The sequence below is a fragment of the Pygocentrus nattereri genome, chromosome 6 (assembly GCF_015220715.1).
Source record: "Pygocentrus nattereri isolate fPygNat1 chromosome 6, fPygNat1.pri, whole genome shotgun sequence".
NCBI lineage: Eukaryota > Metazoa > Chordata > Actinopteri > Characiformes > Serrasalmidae > Pygocentrus > Pygocentrus nattereri.
Window position 1 is genome coordinate 9,360,803 of NC_051216.1, and position 17,344 is coordinate 9,378,146.

Genomic DNA, 17,344 nt, shown 5'->3' on the forward strand with positions numbered 1-17,344 from the left:
GTCCTGTGACTTGACTCACCGTGTATATACGCATTCCTATAGTGACCAGCAGGCTGCACACCAGCCTTCAGAGTTCAAGCCTAAATATGCAGTTCTACTTAAACTCCAGTGTTTAAGTGTCAGAGATTCATTGTATGGCCACCAGAGGTCTCACTCCCCGGAGTACTAGCCTTGTTCCCACCAAACCACCTGTGCCTAATTTCTGTAATCAGCCACAGCTTAAATACTCCTCTCTCGGCCAAACAGTGTGAAGTATTGCCAGTTCCCTTGCGTTTGCATCCTGAGCGTTTTTTGGAATAACTACCTGTATTGTGTTTATGACTCTCTGCCTGGACTTTTGGATTTTTGCCTTTTGCCCCTGTGTTTTGGATGTTTGGTTTTTTGGATGGACTTACTATTTTTGTTTGTTTATGCCTTTTTGACCATGAGTTTTGGATTGCCCCTTTAACTATTAACACTGCATATTGATCCTTTTTGGGTTTCCAAGTCTGACGTGTCACATTAAGACCATTTACTGTTAAACTGTGTTGAACGATGAGCAGAGCTATATTTTACTGCAATGGAGGATTATTTTATTATTACCTACAAATCTAATTCTGCTGCAGAGCCACAAGAGGGCAGTAAAAGAGCCACATGCAACTTCTGAGCCACATGTGTCCGACCCCTGGGCTGGTATAGCAATTAAATAACACGGCATAGAATCGATTTTGTTTTTTCAGAACAAAACCAAAATTGTTTCAGAAACAATAACAAAGAATTCAGTTTATTTGTGCTTAAAATGTTCAATAAAAGAGTCAAGAACCTTGAAAACTGCCATCTATCTAGGTCCCCTGACGCTGCCCTGGAGCTCTTTGGACACATCTGCGTTGTCTCCCTATATTCAGGAAGTGAAGACGGCTAGCATTATGATAAGCTGCATAATAAAAGACTTTCATAACAAAGAAATGGATTTAAAGAAGCACGAAAGCCATAGTTTTTATTGCCATTCTGACAGTAGCTTTTGCAGGCCTCATGGAGGATGTTTGTGACCACAACATAATTTTTGCTCAGGCCATCCTGTGGGCACAAAATCATACCTTAGGAGGTGATAGTTGTTTTGTTTGTCATGCCTTGCATCACCGCGATTATATGATTCCAATGTTTAATGTTTCTGCCCAAGCTTTATGTGCAGACTATCTGAAACCATGAGAATAACAGCGCAAATGATGGTAGATGGTCTAAGTGAAGATACCTGGTCATTGCATGTCTTGGGTCAAATAGAGCTGCCTGTTACAATCCAAATGCTGATAGCTCCCGGGTTGTTGCCTGGTAGTGTACTATTAAAGTCAACTTTAGGTTTCAGTTTCTCTATGAATGGCACATTTGGTGTAAACATGTTACCACCACAAATACCAGCCCATGCGGCATGTGGATGAGTAAACCCCTTCCTTTGGGTTTCTCTTGGTTTATGGAAATAAAGCTTATCCATCACTTCCATCTGATTCATGGTGCAGTTCCTGTTACAAGGCTGCAGTCATGCCTCCTATTACAGCTCATACTGATCCATGGGCCACATTACAATCTCATGGACCTTTACATCGTATGAAAATAGAGCTTGGCGTTACCCTAGGAGGTATACAAACATGGAATGGTCATGTTATGAAGGACCCCTGGTCTAGCATAGTGCAGACAGTAGGGTGGGGTCTATTTCCATTTGGAGGTATTGTAGAAGCCTTACAGAAGATACATTATTTGGCTTATTCCACACAGAAACATCTCTGTGAACTAACATAATAAATGTTGACTTATGGTCCTGCTAATTGCTGGCAAGAAGGAGGGGTGATGTCCTGAGGATCCTGAAATCTCAGTCATGCTAGGGTTAAAAAAAAGTACCCGATTGACCTGTTCCCTGTCCTGCTTCATACGTCCAGCATATATCAGCACAGGAAGCAAAATCCTCTATTCTTCTTTTTTTGGTCTAAAAAATGCTAGAACTCAAAGTGAGAGATGTGAACCATCTCAAAACAGTACAAATACAGAATAGCTACTAAATTTGAAGTAGAAATGAGCAAAAATAAGTACATTTTCTTTCCCCATAAATCCACGCAAGTATAACTATCCATCCATCCATCCACTTTCTAAGCCGCTTCTCCGTCAGGGTCGCGGGAGGATGCTGGAGCAAGTATAACTAAAGAAATAGAATTTGAAAACTACACTGAGAACTGGCATTTCTCCTTTTCACTTAAACACAACTGATGAAATACAATCAGCTGCTTCTCAAATCTGACTGAAATGATTACATAATCAACTAAATAAAATGGTAGCACTTTATGTTAAGGAACACATTTTGAGAGTGTAAGGGGATATTTGTTCAGTTAAGCCCAAATTAGACACTTCTGAATGTTTTATTATATGGACTGTAGTGTTCAATAAATGTCGCTTGCTAATTTTTAGGCTAGGTCACACACTGATGTTGGACAAGAGGGCCTGGCTCGAAACCTCTGTTTTAGTTCATCCCAAAGATGTTTGATGGGGTTGAGGTCAGGGCTCTGTGAGGACCAGTCAAGTTCTTCCACACCAAACTCACCCAGCCATGCCTTTATGGACCTTGCTTTGTGCACTGTCATGCTGGAGCAGAAAAGGTTCTTCCCCAAGCTGTTCTCACAAAGTTGGAAGCAAACAATAGTCGAAAATGTCTTGGTCTGCAGAAGTGTTAAGATTTCCTTTCATTGCAACTAAGGGTTCTAGGTGAACCCTTGAAAAACAATCCCATATCATTATCCCTCCTCCACCAAACTTTACAGCTGGCACAATGCAGCCTTGTATGTAGCTGCTCAGCCATGGAAACCTATTTTGTGAAGCTCTTAATGTGCAGTTTGTTTGCTGATGTTGCTTCCAGAGCAACTTGGAACTCTTTAGTGAGTGGCTTAACAGATGATAGGCACTGTACACTTCAGCACTCTGCAGTCCCACTCTGTGACTTTGAGTGGTCTAGCGCTTCTTGGCTGAGCTATTGTTGTTCCTGAGTGCTTCCATTTCACAGTAATAGCACTTACAGTTGTCTAGGGCAGATCTAGCAGGGCAGAAATTTCACAAACTGACTTGTGGCAGAGGTGGTGTCCTATGACAATGCCACATGTAAAGGCACTGAGCTCATCAACGGCCTATTCTATTGAAAGTGTTTGTCTATCAAGACTGCAAGGCCATGTACTTAATTTTATGCTCCTGTTAACAATGTATGTGGCCGAAACACCTGAACTCAGTACTTACGAGATATCCCAATACTTTTAATTTTGTCCTTATGGTGTGTATGAATCAAATGCTGTCAACTGTACAACAAAGCAATGTGAATTTAGTTGATTTTTCATGCACAATAATTTGCATTACAAAGTCTTAATAAAAAAATTTGTGCACAATTATTAATAAATAATAAAATTATTAGTGCTTTTTACAAAACCGACCTTTAATTATGTATTACTACAGGAATTATTCATAATGAATAAGGCTTAAAGTGTGCACTCTTAAAAAAGATGGTTCTCCAAGGGTTCTTAAGTAAAGAAAATATTTCCATATAGATCCATAATTAAGGGGTTCTTTGCATCATTAAATGGTTTTTCAGGCTGGTGGAGAATGTGCTGTAGATGGTTCTATACAGAAGCCTTTCTGAAAAGGGTTCTTCTATCATTATCAATGTCCAGCCTGTAACATTAAAAGAACCCTTTTTTGGTGCTATATAGAACCATTTTCAAAAAGGTTCTAAATAGACCCATATACAACACATTATCCATCACTCTGAAGAACCATTTAAAGATGCAAAGAAACTTTAATCTCACAAAGGTTTCTTTGAGCTTTCATCGTTCTGTATAGAACATTTTTTAAACTAAAGAACCCTTCAAAGAACCAAGTGTGTGAATAAATCATTTAAAAGTGTCTAGTTTGGACTTTACTGAACAAAAACAGGTAAACAACAAGTGAACAAATAAACCCCTATATGTGCTCCTTAACATAAAGTCTCACAATTTTCATCTGTGTGCTTACACTATATCAATAAGTGTCCTTGGGTAAGACTCCTAACACTACCTTCACCTACCTGTGTGAAATGATCACATTGTATGATGCTCTGGATAAGAGCGTCTGCCGAATGAATAAATGTAAATGGGGGGATATGGAAAGGACTGAGGGGTATACGACAGGGATGTGGTTAAGAAGCCAGCTCCTGGTATTCCGTTTGGCAGCCCTTAAGGAACCCAAGAAAAAGCACAAAGTGCGGGCCTATGGTGATGAGTTTTAGGTGGGTAGGCTGGAAGCTGATGTGGGCTGGGAAGTCTGGGTTGATCTGATTCTTCATAAAGGTAAACTGGGGTTTGAAGCGTAGTTTTGTACATTAACACTGTGTGTGGGGATGTTCGGGAGCAAATTTTTATTATTAATATTATTATTATTATAAGGTGATTTAAAAATATACAGTGAGCGATGTTTATAGATCTGTTTAATGTTTTCTTTCTTTTATGTACGTTGAAGTACTTGTGATGGTTTTAGCTTGTAAAGCCAAATCTGTCTTCTAAAAGTTAAACATGAAGCGTATACAGTATCTCCACCAAAGGCCTTGGGTTTTAGCTAGTGAAGTGCAGAAGGTCTTGTCTGAACAGATTTGGTCTAGGGATCAGTCCATTCAGTAATTAGCTTAGGCTTCAGGTCTTGATGAATACAGTACAATCTTATTTTGTCATGTGCTGAAAAACTGAAAATGCCTACCGGAGGCTGCTGAGTTAGAGGTCAGTCCATGGCTGGAATGAGGAGCTGCATTCACAGGTTTGCTGTTTATGCTGCTATTCGAATCATGTGGAACATTTCTTGCATCACATGCAGGAACATGGATACCTGTTGAAAAAATATTTAAGATTTATATCCAACCGTTATCTAGTTTCATTAACCCTTTCTCATGGATGTTGTCCTGTGTTGTGTGAAGCTCTACATTTTAGCAAACAAATGTTTGGGCTCACTTAATGAGAGACTTAACAACTCACCTATAGGAACAGTCATAGGGGCTACATATGCATGTTGGCTGATGGAAATGTTTCCTGGAGCCGGGGCCGCATGATACTTCTCCCCCACTGTAGAAACAAAGAAGGTGATTTTTAACTCCATGCTGACCGTGAATATCTCGAGCACAAGGACATCAGATGGTGTAAACAGAAGCTGCTTGAAAGATGCCAAGCAAATCTACTTTTTCCAAAAGTCCATTCACTTCTCATTTCTTGATTATAAACTCTTTATTCACTCTAATTAACATTTTATGTCCTTTTACCCTCACATTAAGCTTTACAAGTGCCTACAGTGACCACAATAACCACGTGCATTGCCATTATTTCAGGCACTTTGCATTCAGTGAAGAATCAGGTTTCTTTATAAATACATAATGTATTATTCTCTACAGTTATATTGCAGCCCACCATTTGATTTAAGAAGAGGGATGTGATGTGAAAATCAGACTTGACACCACTTTTTTGTTGTTTTTGCTGGCCAGTATTTATTTGGGAGCTTGTATGCGTAGCCGTAACCGAGGACACTGAGGTCTGGACGTTGGTAGTTTCCGAACGTTTTTTTCACATATTACACATTTAATGCGAAAAGTGCCATTCTGATAGTATTGTAGGACTAAGTGGCACAGCCCTCACAGACCTGTCCAGTGAAAGGGGGAAAGAATATTTATTAAGCCACATTTTTCAAGACAATGACATTATATTTGTTTTCTGTGAACCATCTATTTAAGTGTGTATGTTAATCTCTGTATGGGCATCTCTTAGGGTACTTCCACCAGCTGCTGCGTTTAGGCTACAGGCTCTATAGTTGGCTATATTAGTTATATTTAATGGCAGTTCATTGTGTTACCTGCTCATGAAAATCAGCAGGTACATGTCCATGTATTATTGACTGTATGGGCTTCTGCCCTCCTGTTAGCTGAGGTTTGGTGGAGATCATTAGTGTCATCAGCCTTGCCCTATTGTTTAGTTCACCATGTGTGATGATCACTATCGTGATCCTGCTTCGCCTTCTGGTTCTGAACCCACACTGGTTATTCAACTTCACTTACTTCCCATGATAATGAGCCCAATCTTATTGGTTTTATCTGCAAATGTCTGGTTTCTGTTAGATTGTTACAGAAAGACTTTTTCTAATGTATGTTTATTCAGTAATTTGTGAGGACAGAGACGGAAGAGAGGAAAAGAGAGAGAGAGTTAAATAGAATCAACGCAACTATCAACTAATTTTAGTATATATAGGCTTCAGCATGTACTTTCAGCTAAAATTAATTAAATAAAATTAAACAGGCTAACTGGAGTTCATGGAACAATTATTGTAGTTTATGAGAGAATGAAGACTGGAGGGAAAGGAATAAAGAAAAAGGTACATAATTATGGACAAATAAAAAAGGAGCAATGATTTGGTTAAGAAATGAGAAACTGGCAGATATTTTAATAAACATATTAGGCAAATAATTGAGTCACTGTGTGATTTGTATGCCAATTTTCTGCAAAACAGGCCTCACTAAAATGTTGACCATATACACGGACATGTTCGTATGGCTGTCCATTGCTGTCATCATGCCATAGTACTGTTTACTCTACAGCACCTTGTCTCTACTTATTTTTAACCATGTACATTTACAAATGTGATATATGGCTTCTGCCCATATTCTCAAAGCTGTCTGGTATATACAACGTCAAAAATGGAGATACGAGGTTTTGTTCCGACAACAGTGAAATAACTAAAGACTAAAAACAATCAGTAGAAAAAGAAAAAGGATTTTTCAGAATGGTAAGAGTTTCTCACCTGACTGAGTCTTTCTCCTCTTCTTCGGTGGCTCACTGTTCCCTGTATGAACAGAGACATGCACATGTTAAAACACACTGAAATCTGGCTGTATGTATCATCATTAATCAAGTTGTAGCTCCACTTTGCTGGTTTAGAGGTAGTCACTGTAGCCCATCTTGACTTATTTGGTATTTTTCTATTTTAGGGTGTGGTTCAGCTGTTCAGCTACTGTTGTGTACAGAACAAGTAAAAGCCTGGAGGCGAGGCGGGGGGTGTGGAGTTTTCAGTTTTCAGTTGATGGTCCTTTAAAGGACTATGTCAATAAATGAGGTGTATGAGCGAAGAACCCTTTAACGTTTAAAGAACATCCACATAATGTAAAGGTTCTGCATCAAAGAAAGGTTTTTTCCATTTAGGAATGTTTAGTTTTAGGAATGTTATCATCTGTTATTAAAGAATTAAGGGGAAAAGGTCATTTTCTACACTAAATTGTGCATCGAAAGGGTTCGTCAAACTTGTTTATCAGAGCCACTGTTCTGTGCATAGTATGAACAGCAAAAAATCAGCAAAAAAAGTCTCGACTGGCCTTGATCCTTTGTCCGCTTTTTGGTGGATGTCTCTCCTTTAACTCCTGGAACAAAGAAAGCCAGTAATTAAAACATGCTTACCAACAGAAATAAACATGCTGATGAAAATGATCCAACACTGCAACAGTCATGTACAAGCCTGAATTACCAGGCCTCACTGCATTTCAGGTTCACTAGGCCATACTTGGACAGAACATTTTGGAGCAAGGCTATAACCCCACAGGAGCAAAAACATAAACCAAAATCTAAACATATTGTGAAAGAAAAAACATATATGTAAAAATCTCTCACTATCTTACCGGTTCATAATGTTATTTTTTGCTCTGTGTTTCCCACTAGCTTATATTTTGCACCTCGCCTTCAATTTACCAAATGGTTTGGATTAAAATCACGTCCTGCGTGATTTCATTCATAACTCCTGTTAGATAACCACTGCTGGATAACTCGCTTAGTAGTTTTTGCTAACTGAGCCTGCGGTGTGAAACCAGAGACAATTAATGGGTAGCCTGGCCACTTCCCGTTTCTCCCATTATATAGAAAACATAACTGCAAAACGCTACAGTGAATCCTCATTGAATGAGGAATGTCCTTTAATGGTAGAAAACAGAAGGAGGCATTCCAGTAAACAGTTACAGAAAACTAGCATCACTGCTACCGAGTGCTGATTGGTTGGTGGGCTGATTAGCTCTCAGTAAAGCTGTTCACAAATACTGACATTGTTAGAAAGTCTGATACACATCTGACAAACCTTGAAGACAACTGAGCAGCAGTTCTCCTCACTAGAATCTCTCTGTAGAAATCCAGGTTTAAGCTAACATTACCTGACCATGTTAATGGTTTTCGAGTTATGTCTTTACAGTGGAGGTTCTTGCAAACCAAGCTTGAATGAAGCTATAAACCAATCAGGCATAACATCATGACCACCTCCTTGTTTCTACGCTCATTGTCCATTTTATCAGCTTCACTTACTGTATAGCTGCACAGTTCTACGGTTACAGTCCATCTGTTTCTCTGATACTTTGTTAGCCCCCTATAGGTGGTGGAGTGTAAGTGTGTGTTGTGCTGGTCTGAGTGGATGAGACACAGCAGTGCTGCTGGAGTTTTTAAACACCTTTGTGTCCCTGCTGGACTGAGAATAGTCCACCAACCAAAAATATCCAGCCAGCAGCGTCCTGTGACCACTGATGAAGGACTAGAGGACGACCAACACAACCTGTGCAGTAGCAGATGAGCTGTCGTCTCTGACTTTACACCTACAAGGTGGACCGACGAGGTAGGAGTGTCTAACAGAGTGGACAGGGAGTGGGCACAGTGTTTAAAAACTCCAGCAGCACTGCTGTGTCTGATCCACTCACACCAGCACAACACACACTAACACACCACCACCACCACGTCAGTGTTACTGCAGTGCTGAGAATGATCCACCACCCAAATAGTACTTGCTCTGTGAGGGTCCATGGGGGTGCTCAGCACTGAAGAACATGGTAAAATTGGGCTAAAAAAGTATCAGAGAAACAGATGGACTACAGTCTGTAACTGTAGAACTACAAAATCCACCTATACAGTAAGTGGAGCTGATAAAATGGACAATGAACATAGAAACAAGGAGGTGGTCAGAGTGTTATGCTTGATTGGTGTATAGCTTCATTCAACTCCAAGTAGCTGCTAGCATACGGCAGCTGGTATAACCTAGTACACACTGCCTTGGCAAGGAGGCCAAACCATGTAATATCAGCCAACGGGCCAAAAACCTCCAATGAGTTAGGGTTTGTCTACCCATCATGTGAAGATTGGACACCACTAGATGAGTTCAACAGGCAGGAAAGTGGACCCAGCACATACTGAGGAGCACGATAGGGCAAGGTGGGACAAATAGGACACTCCATTGCATCTAGTGCATCTTGATCTGTAGCCAGTTGGGCCTTCCAATGGAAATTAACATCAACATGCAAACTTTAGAGGAGGAAAAGGAAGAACAGAGAGGGGCTTGCTGCTTCAGAGGAACCATGATATAGTGAGGAAAGTCTGAATGCATCCGTGAAATCATAGTAAATCCAAGTGTAAAATCTTTCCCAATGCATAATAATCTGTCATATTATTTGAATATTACTCAGGAATTTTTTTCATATAGTTGCTATGAGCCACGTTTAATCATGTGGGGCTTGCACTGTGTGGTCTGGCTTTTAAGTATTAATATCTTTTAAGTATTAATGACACCTTTCGTGTTATGATCAATACATTTCAATCACAGTGTTGGTGGTGTATCAGGCATCACTGGGAAATTGCTTAAATCAACCTAGGCTACAAATTTCATTAGCCAGCTGTAGCTTGCTAGTCAGGCAGAAGGTTAGTTAGCTAACAGAGTTAGCTGCACATTTGACAAAACTATATGGAACTACTGGGTTCACTGATGCGCAAATAGCTAATTATTATTAATTATTAATGTCTAAACAAATGCGATTTTTACTGTAGTGGAATGTTCACATTAAATCTGATGCATAAAATGCAAAAAGAAAAAGGAAAAAGAAATGATTACTCATATTCCTCCAGAGTGGCAATGATTAATTTAGCATTTTAAATTAATAACTGCACATATAGATATGAAGTTCTATACTTAATCCTCTAAAACATTTGAAAATAGCTTAGTATTCAATGTAAAAGGAATGGAATAAATGTTTAAATTTTTAAATGTTGCTCTAACTGGTTGGAGTCAAAATGCACATCAAAACATTGTTTCTGCTCAGACTTATTTTTAGGTTTATATGATATAGTGAGCTGTGTGAGGAAGCTTGCATGATTATGTTTTAACACTTAACACTTATGTTATAAATGATGCCACAGCTTGAATGGGTTTCCACATAGTGTGAAGAACTACAATTTGTTCCAATTTATAAGTTATTTTTTAAGTTATACTCAAGAATGACAAAGTCTATTTGACCTATCGATTTTTTTTTTATTTTAGAAAGAAAGTCTCGTCTGACCTTGCTTTGCCTTTGTTTAATAATTCAGTCAATATGGCAAAAATATAGCATACAATACACAAAAACACCCAGAAAAGTCACAGTATATTGAAAAAAATGGTTCGTCTGATCAACCTAAAAAATTACTTTGTGTGATAACAGGTAATTTAGTTTTATTTTCAATAAATACTTTGAACAAAAGATCATTTTTCGAGATAAAACTAGATCGATTGCTTGTTACCACCATTTTTTTAGGTTGATCTGACGAGGCACTTTTTACACTGTAGGGCCATGTTTAAAAAAATGTATCAGAAACTACATATACAATGGTTTTTATTCAACGTATCACACACCGCATTAAATCATAAGCCATGAAAATCCATTGTGCCATGTTATATTTTTCTTACCCACAGCTCTACAGCGAGTCTCCTTACTGCAGAGAGGGTACTGATCCTCTGCTGTCTGAACTGCGTTGAACCTCATCGCTATATCACCTCTCCTGTTAATACACACTGTGCAGTATATTATAACCTGCTACTGTAATGACTGTAATGTGTAAGGGTTCAGCCTGCACCCCCTGCTACCAGCAGAGGGCGTCGGCAGCAAGGTGCCCAGCCTGCACTGCCTGCTGCCAGCAGAGGACATCGGCAGCAAGGCATCCAGCCTGCACCGCCTGCTGCCAGCAGAGGGCGACATCAGCAAGGCACCACGGACTAATCAGGCTAACCTGATACACCTGGGAGTTTCCTATTTAAGGCGGCGGCACACGGCAATGTTTGTCACACCTTTGTAGAGGGGTGACCAGTACGGTATCAGTGAAAAGAAAAGGGAAACAGAAGAAAGAAAGAGAAGAAAAGATAAAGAAAGGATAAGAAGAGAGCTGGAAAGACAAAAGAGGGAATCTGCACCAAACACTACTAAGAGCTCAAAAGAAGGCTCCACACCCTGCTAAAGTGTTTGCACATTGAACAGCAAACCTGCACAACCTAAGGTGGACCTTCCTCTCAAAATCACAGAGGAGGTGTCCTGTTTTCTGATTGTTTCTTCACTTTCGCCCTTTTTCAACTAAGGCTTTGTTTGAGCATGCTGGTCATGGCGTCTACTTTGTTTGTCATTCGTTCCCACGCCTGTGTGCCCTGGTGGCGCAGCGGTAATGTCACGGACAACCCCAGCTCAGGGAAACCCTAGTTTTGTGGCACAGACTCTGCAGGCACAGACTCTGTTGTCCCCACATATCTCCTTAACCTTTTTGCAAAGGGTTTCAGTTCTGCACTTGGGTCTGCCCATAACAGAAAGGTATAACCAGCAGAACTGGATCCCATAAAGTCCGCCCTGCAAAACCAGGGTGCAGTTATTGGCAGGCATGAGCAGCTGTTGCACAACATGATGCAGCAGCTGACCATACTGGTCAGGGCACAGACTGAGGGGGCTCAGCCTGCCAGTGCTAGTGCTGCTTCCACTCCAGTTTTGCCCCCCCTGCTGACCAAAACTCTGTCCGCTGTGATGCTCCGGTAGCCAACCCAGAGAGATATGCTGGAGACCCAGAGACCTGCAGAGGTTTTCTTTTGCAGTTTTCCCTGGTGTTTGAGCAGCAACCCTTCTGGTTCCCAACAGAGAGATCCCAAAGTGGGATACAAATTCAAACAATAAACACTACAATCACTGAGGGAGCTCTGAGTTTGAAGAATTATGGAGGGTAATTCACTAAAGAATAATTACGTGTAAATCTACAGAATACTTGTACTTTTACAACTACTTTTCAGAATCATACTGGCCTCATTGTTATTTACTGAAATTAAAGCAAATCCCCAGGTTAAACTAATCCAGCTCCAAAGGGACTTTAAATGAGCTAAATCAAGAAGGGAAAACCAAGCAAAAGAATATTTCCTCTGTACAGAGGAACAACTAAAGTAATATATCTATTGTACTCAAAATTTCCTGTAATAAAGTAAAGTCTTCTGACCTGCTTTCGCCTTTGTTGCCTTTGTTGCTGGTGGTCTGGCTTTCGCTGTATGAACAAAGTATGAATTTCATATTTCACTGTTCTACCAAAGATCACATCTGACTCAGCTCATCAGCTAAGCATCAGATGCTTAATGAGCTAAATCAAACACTTTAAAGGAATAAAACAGTAAACTATACAATTATTCAAGATGTCCGTCTAAACACCACAATCCGAGTTTCAGTAGATACAGAACTGGTGTAAAATCACTGTCTTATGCCAAAGTTTACCAAAAGAAAGTTTACCAAAGTTTTTTAATCCATTATCTACTTAGACACATAATCAGGTTCTTGATGAAAGTTCCACTTTCTAGAGCACTTTAAAACAAACTATGCAGGGGAGTAAACTGAGACTGTGTTTCAGAAACAGTTCTCTTGGTATAAAATGGACAATAAATGAAGTTCAGATTTCTCTGAAAAGAAGAGTCTCCTCACCTGCTTTAGGCTTTGATGCCGGCTTGGCTTTGACTGGATGAAAAAGAAATGAAGCATTATAGACGAGTAAGCTGACATGAAAGAATTACAGCACAGATCTGTCACATAAACTTCAATTATGTCAACTTTCACAAACCCCTGCAGAAGTCAGCGTTTCAGCAATTCTTAAACTTGAACTTAGAAACACTGTAAACACACTGTGATCTGTTCAAATACAGACCTGCACGTGCCGAGTGCTTTTACCAGAGCTAATCCAAGAATCAGTATCAGAACACCTGGACGGCAGGAATCAGAACAGACAGCCCAATAAAGCAGACACAGCATGGCAGGTACACTGATATGTCTCATGTGCTCCAAACAAGAGCAGTGAATGAGAGCCTTCCAGTTCACTTGTCACATCACTTCCATTTGTTTTTATTAATAAAAGATATTGGAAGTAAATGCATTATGGATCATTACAAATACTTTGTTTTAAAAGTACCAAGTCCTCACACAGTGAGAAAAAAGGAATCCTGTATAGAAAAAATATGCATAGAGATGCACCAATAATCATTTTATAATCGCATCGCAGCACTCTGAATCGTAATCAAATAGATTAGAGATTCCCAACTCTAGTGTCCCAAAAAATTAACAATGTAACAGGGTTGTAAACAAGCTTCTGTCTCAACTTTTTTTGAGTGTGTTGCAGACATTAGATTCTAAAATTATTTTAAATAAGTTGGTCAACATTGAAAATATTTTCTTTATACTTTTGTCAGGAGAGATTAACAGAGAATAAGAGAATAACAAATCACAGATTTTTTTTATTTTTTTAATTATCATTTTTATCACTTTTTTTTTTTTACACTATGCCTGTTGGAGCAAAAGCTTGTATCTACATTTCGGTGTTTTTAGTTTTTATCCATCCATCCATTATCTTCCGCTTCTCCAGGGTTCGGGTTGCAGGGGCAGCATCCTAAACAATGAGGCCCAGACCTCCCTTTCCCTAGTCACTTCCACTAGCTCCCCGGGGGGGATTCCGAGGCACTCCCAGGCTGGGCAATATTGTCATGCCAGCATGTCCTGGGTCTTCCCCGGGGTCTCCTCCCAGGTGGACTTGCCTGTGACACCTCCCCAGGGAGGCGTCCAGGAGGCATCCTAACCAGATGCCCGAACCACCTCAGCTGGCTCCTCTAAGCGTGGAGAAGCAGCGGCTCTACTCCAAGTCTCTCCCGGATGACCGAACTTCTCACCCTATCTCTAAGGGAGAGTCCAGACACCCTGCGGAGGAAACTCATTTCGGCTGCTTCTATTCGCGATCTCATTCTTTTGGTCATTGTCCAAAGCTAATGACCATAGGTGAGGGCGGGAATGTAGATCGACCGGTAAATCGAGAGCCTTGCCTTATGGCTCTGCTCTTTCTTTACCACGACAGACCAGTAAAGAGCTCGCATCACTGCTGACCCAGCACTAATCTGCCTGTCAATCTTCCGCTTCCTTTTACCATCACTCATGAACAAGACCCCGAGATACTTAAACTCCTCCACTTGAGGCAAGAGCTTATCCCCGACCCAGAGAGGGCTCTCCACCCTTTTCCGCCTGAGAACCATGGCATCGGATTTGGAGGTACTGATTCTCATCCCAGCCGCTTCACACTCGGCTGCAAACCGATCCAGCAAAAGCTGAAGTTCACGGCCTGATGTCCCCAGTAGGACCACATCATCTGCAAACAGCAGCGATGCGACCTTGAGGTCACCAAACCGGACACCATCCATCCACTGACTGTGCATAGAAATTCTATCCATAAAAATTATGAATAGAATCGGTGACAAAGGGCAGCCCTGACGGAGTCCAACTCTCACTGGGAACGAGTCTGACTTACTGCTGGCCATGCGAACCAAACTCCTGCTTTGTTTGTACAGGGCCTGAATGGCTCATAGCAAAGAGCCATGTATCCTGTACTCCCGAAGCACCTCCCACAAAATACCCCAGGGAACACAGTTGAATGCCTTCTCCAAATCCACAAAGCACATGTGGACTGGTTGGGCAAACTCCCATGAATCCTCCAGAATCCTGGAGAGGGTGAAGAGTGGGTCCAGTGTTCCATGACCAGGGTGGAACCTGAACTGCTCCTCCTGAAACTGAGGTTTGACTATAAGCCAGACTCTCTTCTCCAGTACCCCTGCATAGACCTTACCAGGGAGGCTAAGGAGTGTGATTCCCCTGTAGTTGGAACACACCCTCCGGTCCCCTTTTTTAAAAAGAGGCACTACCAGCCCAGTCTGCCAATCCAGCAGCACCACCCCCGATGACCACGCAATGTTGAAAAGGCGTGTCAGCCAAGACAGCCCCACAACATCCAGAGCTTTGAGGAACTCCGGATGGATCTCATCCACCCCTGGAGCCTTGCCACCAAGGAGCTTTTTAACTACCTTAGCGACTTCGGCCTCAGTAATGGACAAGCCTATTCCCGTGTCCTCAGACTCTGCCTCCTCACTGGAAAACGTGTCGGTGGGATTGAGAAGGTCCTCGAAGTATTCCTTCCACCGACCGCCCAATGACATCTTCAGTCGAAGTCAACAGCACACCATCTCCGCTATATACAGTGCTAGTGGCACACTGCTTTCCCCTTGTGAGTCGCCTGACTGTTTGCCAGAATCTTTTTGGAGCCAACTTTGTCACTTTCCAAGGCCTCACCAAACTCCTTGGCGACGACTGAAGCCGCAGATCACTTGGCCTGTCGATAGCTGCCTCTGGTGTCCCACAGGCCAACCATGCACGGTAGGACTCCTTCTTCAGCTTGACGGCATCTCTCACCTGGGGTGTCCACCACAGGGTTCGAGGATTACCGCCCTGACAGGCACCAACTACCTTGCGGCCACAGCTACAGTCACCCGCTTCAACAACGGAGGAGCGGAACATGGCCCATTCTGAGTCAATGTCCCTCACCTCCCCCGATATATGGTCAAAGTTCTGACGGAGGTGTGAGTTGAAGATTAATCTGACAGGTTCTTCTGCCAGACGTTCCCAGCAAACTTTCACTATACATTTGGGTTTGCCTGGTCTGACCGGCATCTTCCCCCTCCACCTGATCCAACTCACCACCAGGTGGTGATCAGTTGACAGCTCAGCTCCTCTCTTTACCCAAGTGTCAAACACATGGCCGGAAGTCTGATGACACGACTACAAAGTCAATCATTGAACTGCGGCCTAGGGTGTCCTGGTGTCATATGCCCTTATGGACATCCTTGTGTTCAAACATGGTGTTCATGATGGACAAACTGTGGTTTGCACAGAAGTCCAAAAACTGAACACCACTCAGGTTCAGATCAGAGAGGCCATTCCTCCCAATCACACCCCTACAGGTCTCACTGTCATTGTTTTATAATTTTTACAGAATTTGAAAATCCCAACTGGCTTTCAAAATGACCAATAGAAATGGTCCAATATTACTTAGGATAACAACCTACCATTTTGGAGATGGGAGGTTTGGCCAGGTAGAGAGGTAGTTTCCTCTTTCATTTGATTTGATTGACTTTAGCTTATTTAACGTTTGAGAATTATTTTCTTTCATTGCTAATTCTTTGAGAAAGAGAACATTTGAAAAATGGGTCAATTCAATCAATAGAAACTTGATTATTTCTTAAGATTCCAGAAGCAGTTGTATGGATATCATAAATCTTGCTTTAGAATAAAACTAATCCAGCTCCAACAGGACTTTAAATGAGCTAAATAAAGAAGGGAAAACCGAGCAAAAGAATATTCTCTCTGTACAGAGGAACAACTAAAGTAATATATCTATTGTACTCAAAATTTCCTGTAATAAAGTAAAGTCTTCTGACCTGCTTTCGCCTTTGTTGCTGGTGGTCTGGCTTTCGCTGTATGAACAAAGTATGAATTTCATATTTCACTGTTCTACCAAAGATCACATCTGACTCAGCTCATCAGCTAAGCATCAGATGCTTAATGAGCTAAATCAAACACTTTAGAGGAATAAAACAGTAAACTATATAATTATTCAAGATGTCCATCTAAAACACCACAATCCGAGCTTCAGTAGATACAGAACTGGTGTAAAATCACTGTCTTATGCCAAAGTTTACCAAAAGAAAGTTTACCAAAGTTTTTTAATCCATTATCTACTTAGACACATAATCCGGTTCTTGATGAAAGTTCCACTTTCTAGAGCACTTTAAAACAAACTATGCAGGGGAGTAAACTGAGACTGTGTTTCAGAAACAGTTCTCTTGGTATAAAATGGACAATAAATGAAGTTCAGATTTCTCTGAAAGAAGAGTCTCCTCACCTGCTTTAGGCTTTGATGCCGGCTTGGCTTTGACTGGATGAAAAAGAAATGAAGCATTATAGACGAGTGAGCTGACATGAAAGAATTACAGCACAGATCTATTATGTCAACTTTCACAAACCCCTGCAGAAGTCAGCGTTTCAGCAATTCTTAAACTTGAACTTAGAAACACTGTAAACACACTGTGATCTGTTCAAATACAGACCTGCATGTGCTGAATGCTTTTACCAGAGCTAATCCAAGAATCAGTATCAGAACACCTGGACTGCAGGAATCAGAAC

At 41.1% G+C, this 17,344-nt stretch overlaps 1 protein-coding gene across 10 annotated transcripts in view; it reads right to left on the reverse strand.

Annotated features, from left to right (window-relative positions):
* LOC108433059 (transcriptional regulatory protein AlgP-like) overlaps positions 1-17,344 on the reverse strand; it is a 41,357-nt gene that overhangs the window by 12,573 nt on the left and 11,440 nt on the right. For 4 of the 10 annotated variants that reach the window (XM_037539057.1, XM_037539055.1, XM_037539056.1 and 1 more), the window contains 8 exons: positions 17,064-17,096; positions 16,600-16,635; positions 12,779-12,811; positions 12,306-12,350; positions 7,382-7,426; positions 6,814-6,855; positions 5,007-5,093; positions 4,735-4,860 (listed from right to left, as the gene is read on the reverse strand). In XM_037539057.1, coding sequence (XP_037394954.1) covers positions 4,735-4,860; positions 5,007-5,093; positions 6,814-6,855; positions 7,382-7,426; positions 12,306-12,350; positions 12,779-12,811; positions 16,600-16,635; positions 17,064-17,096 — 447 coding nt within the window. The remainder of the gene's footprint in view (positions 1-4,734; positions 4,861-5,006; positions 5,094-6,813; positions 6,856-7,381; positions 7,427-12,305; positions 12,351-12,778; positions 12,812-16,599; positions 16,636-17,063; positions 17,097-17,344) is intronic. The other 6 variants (XM_037539061.1, XM_037539065.1, XM_037539060.1 and 3 more) reach the window with 5 other exon arrangements.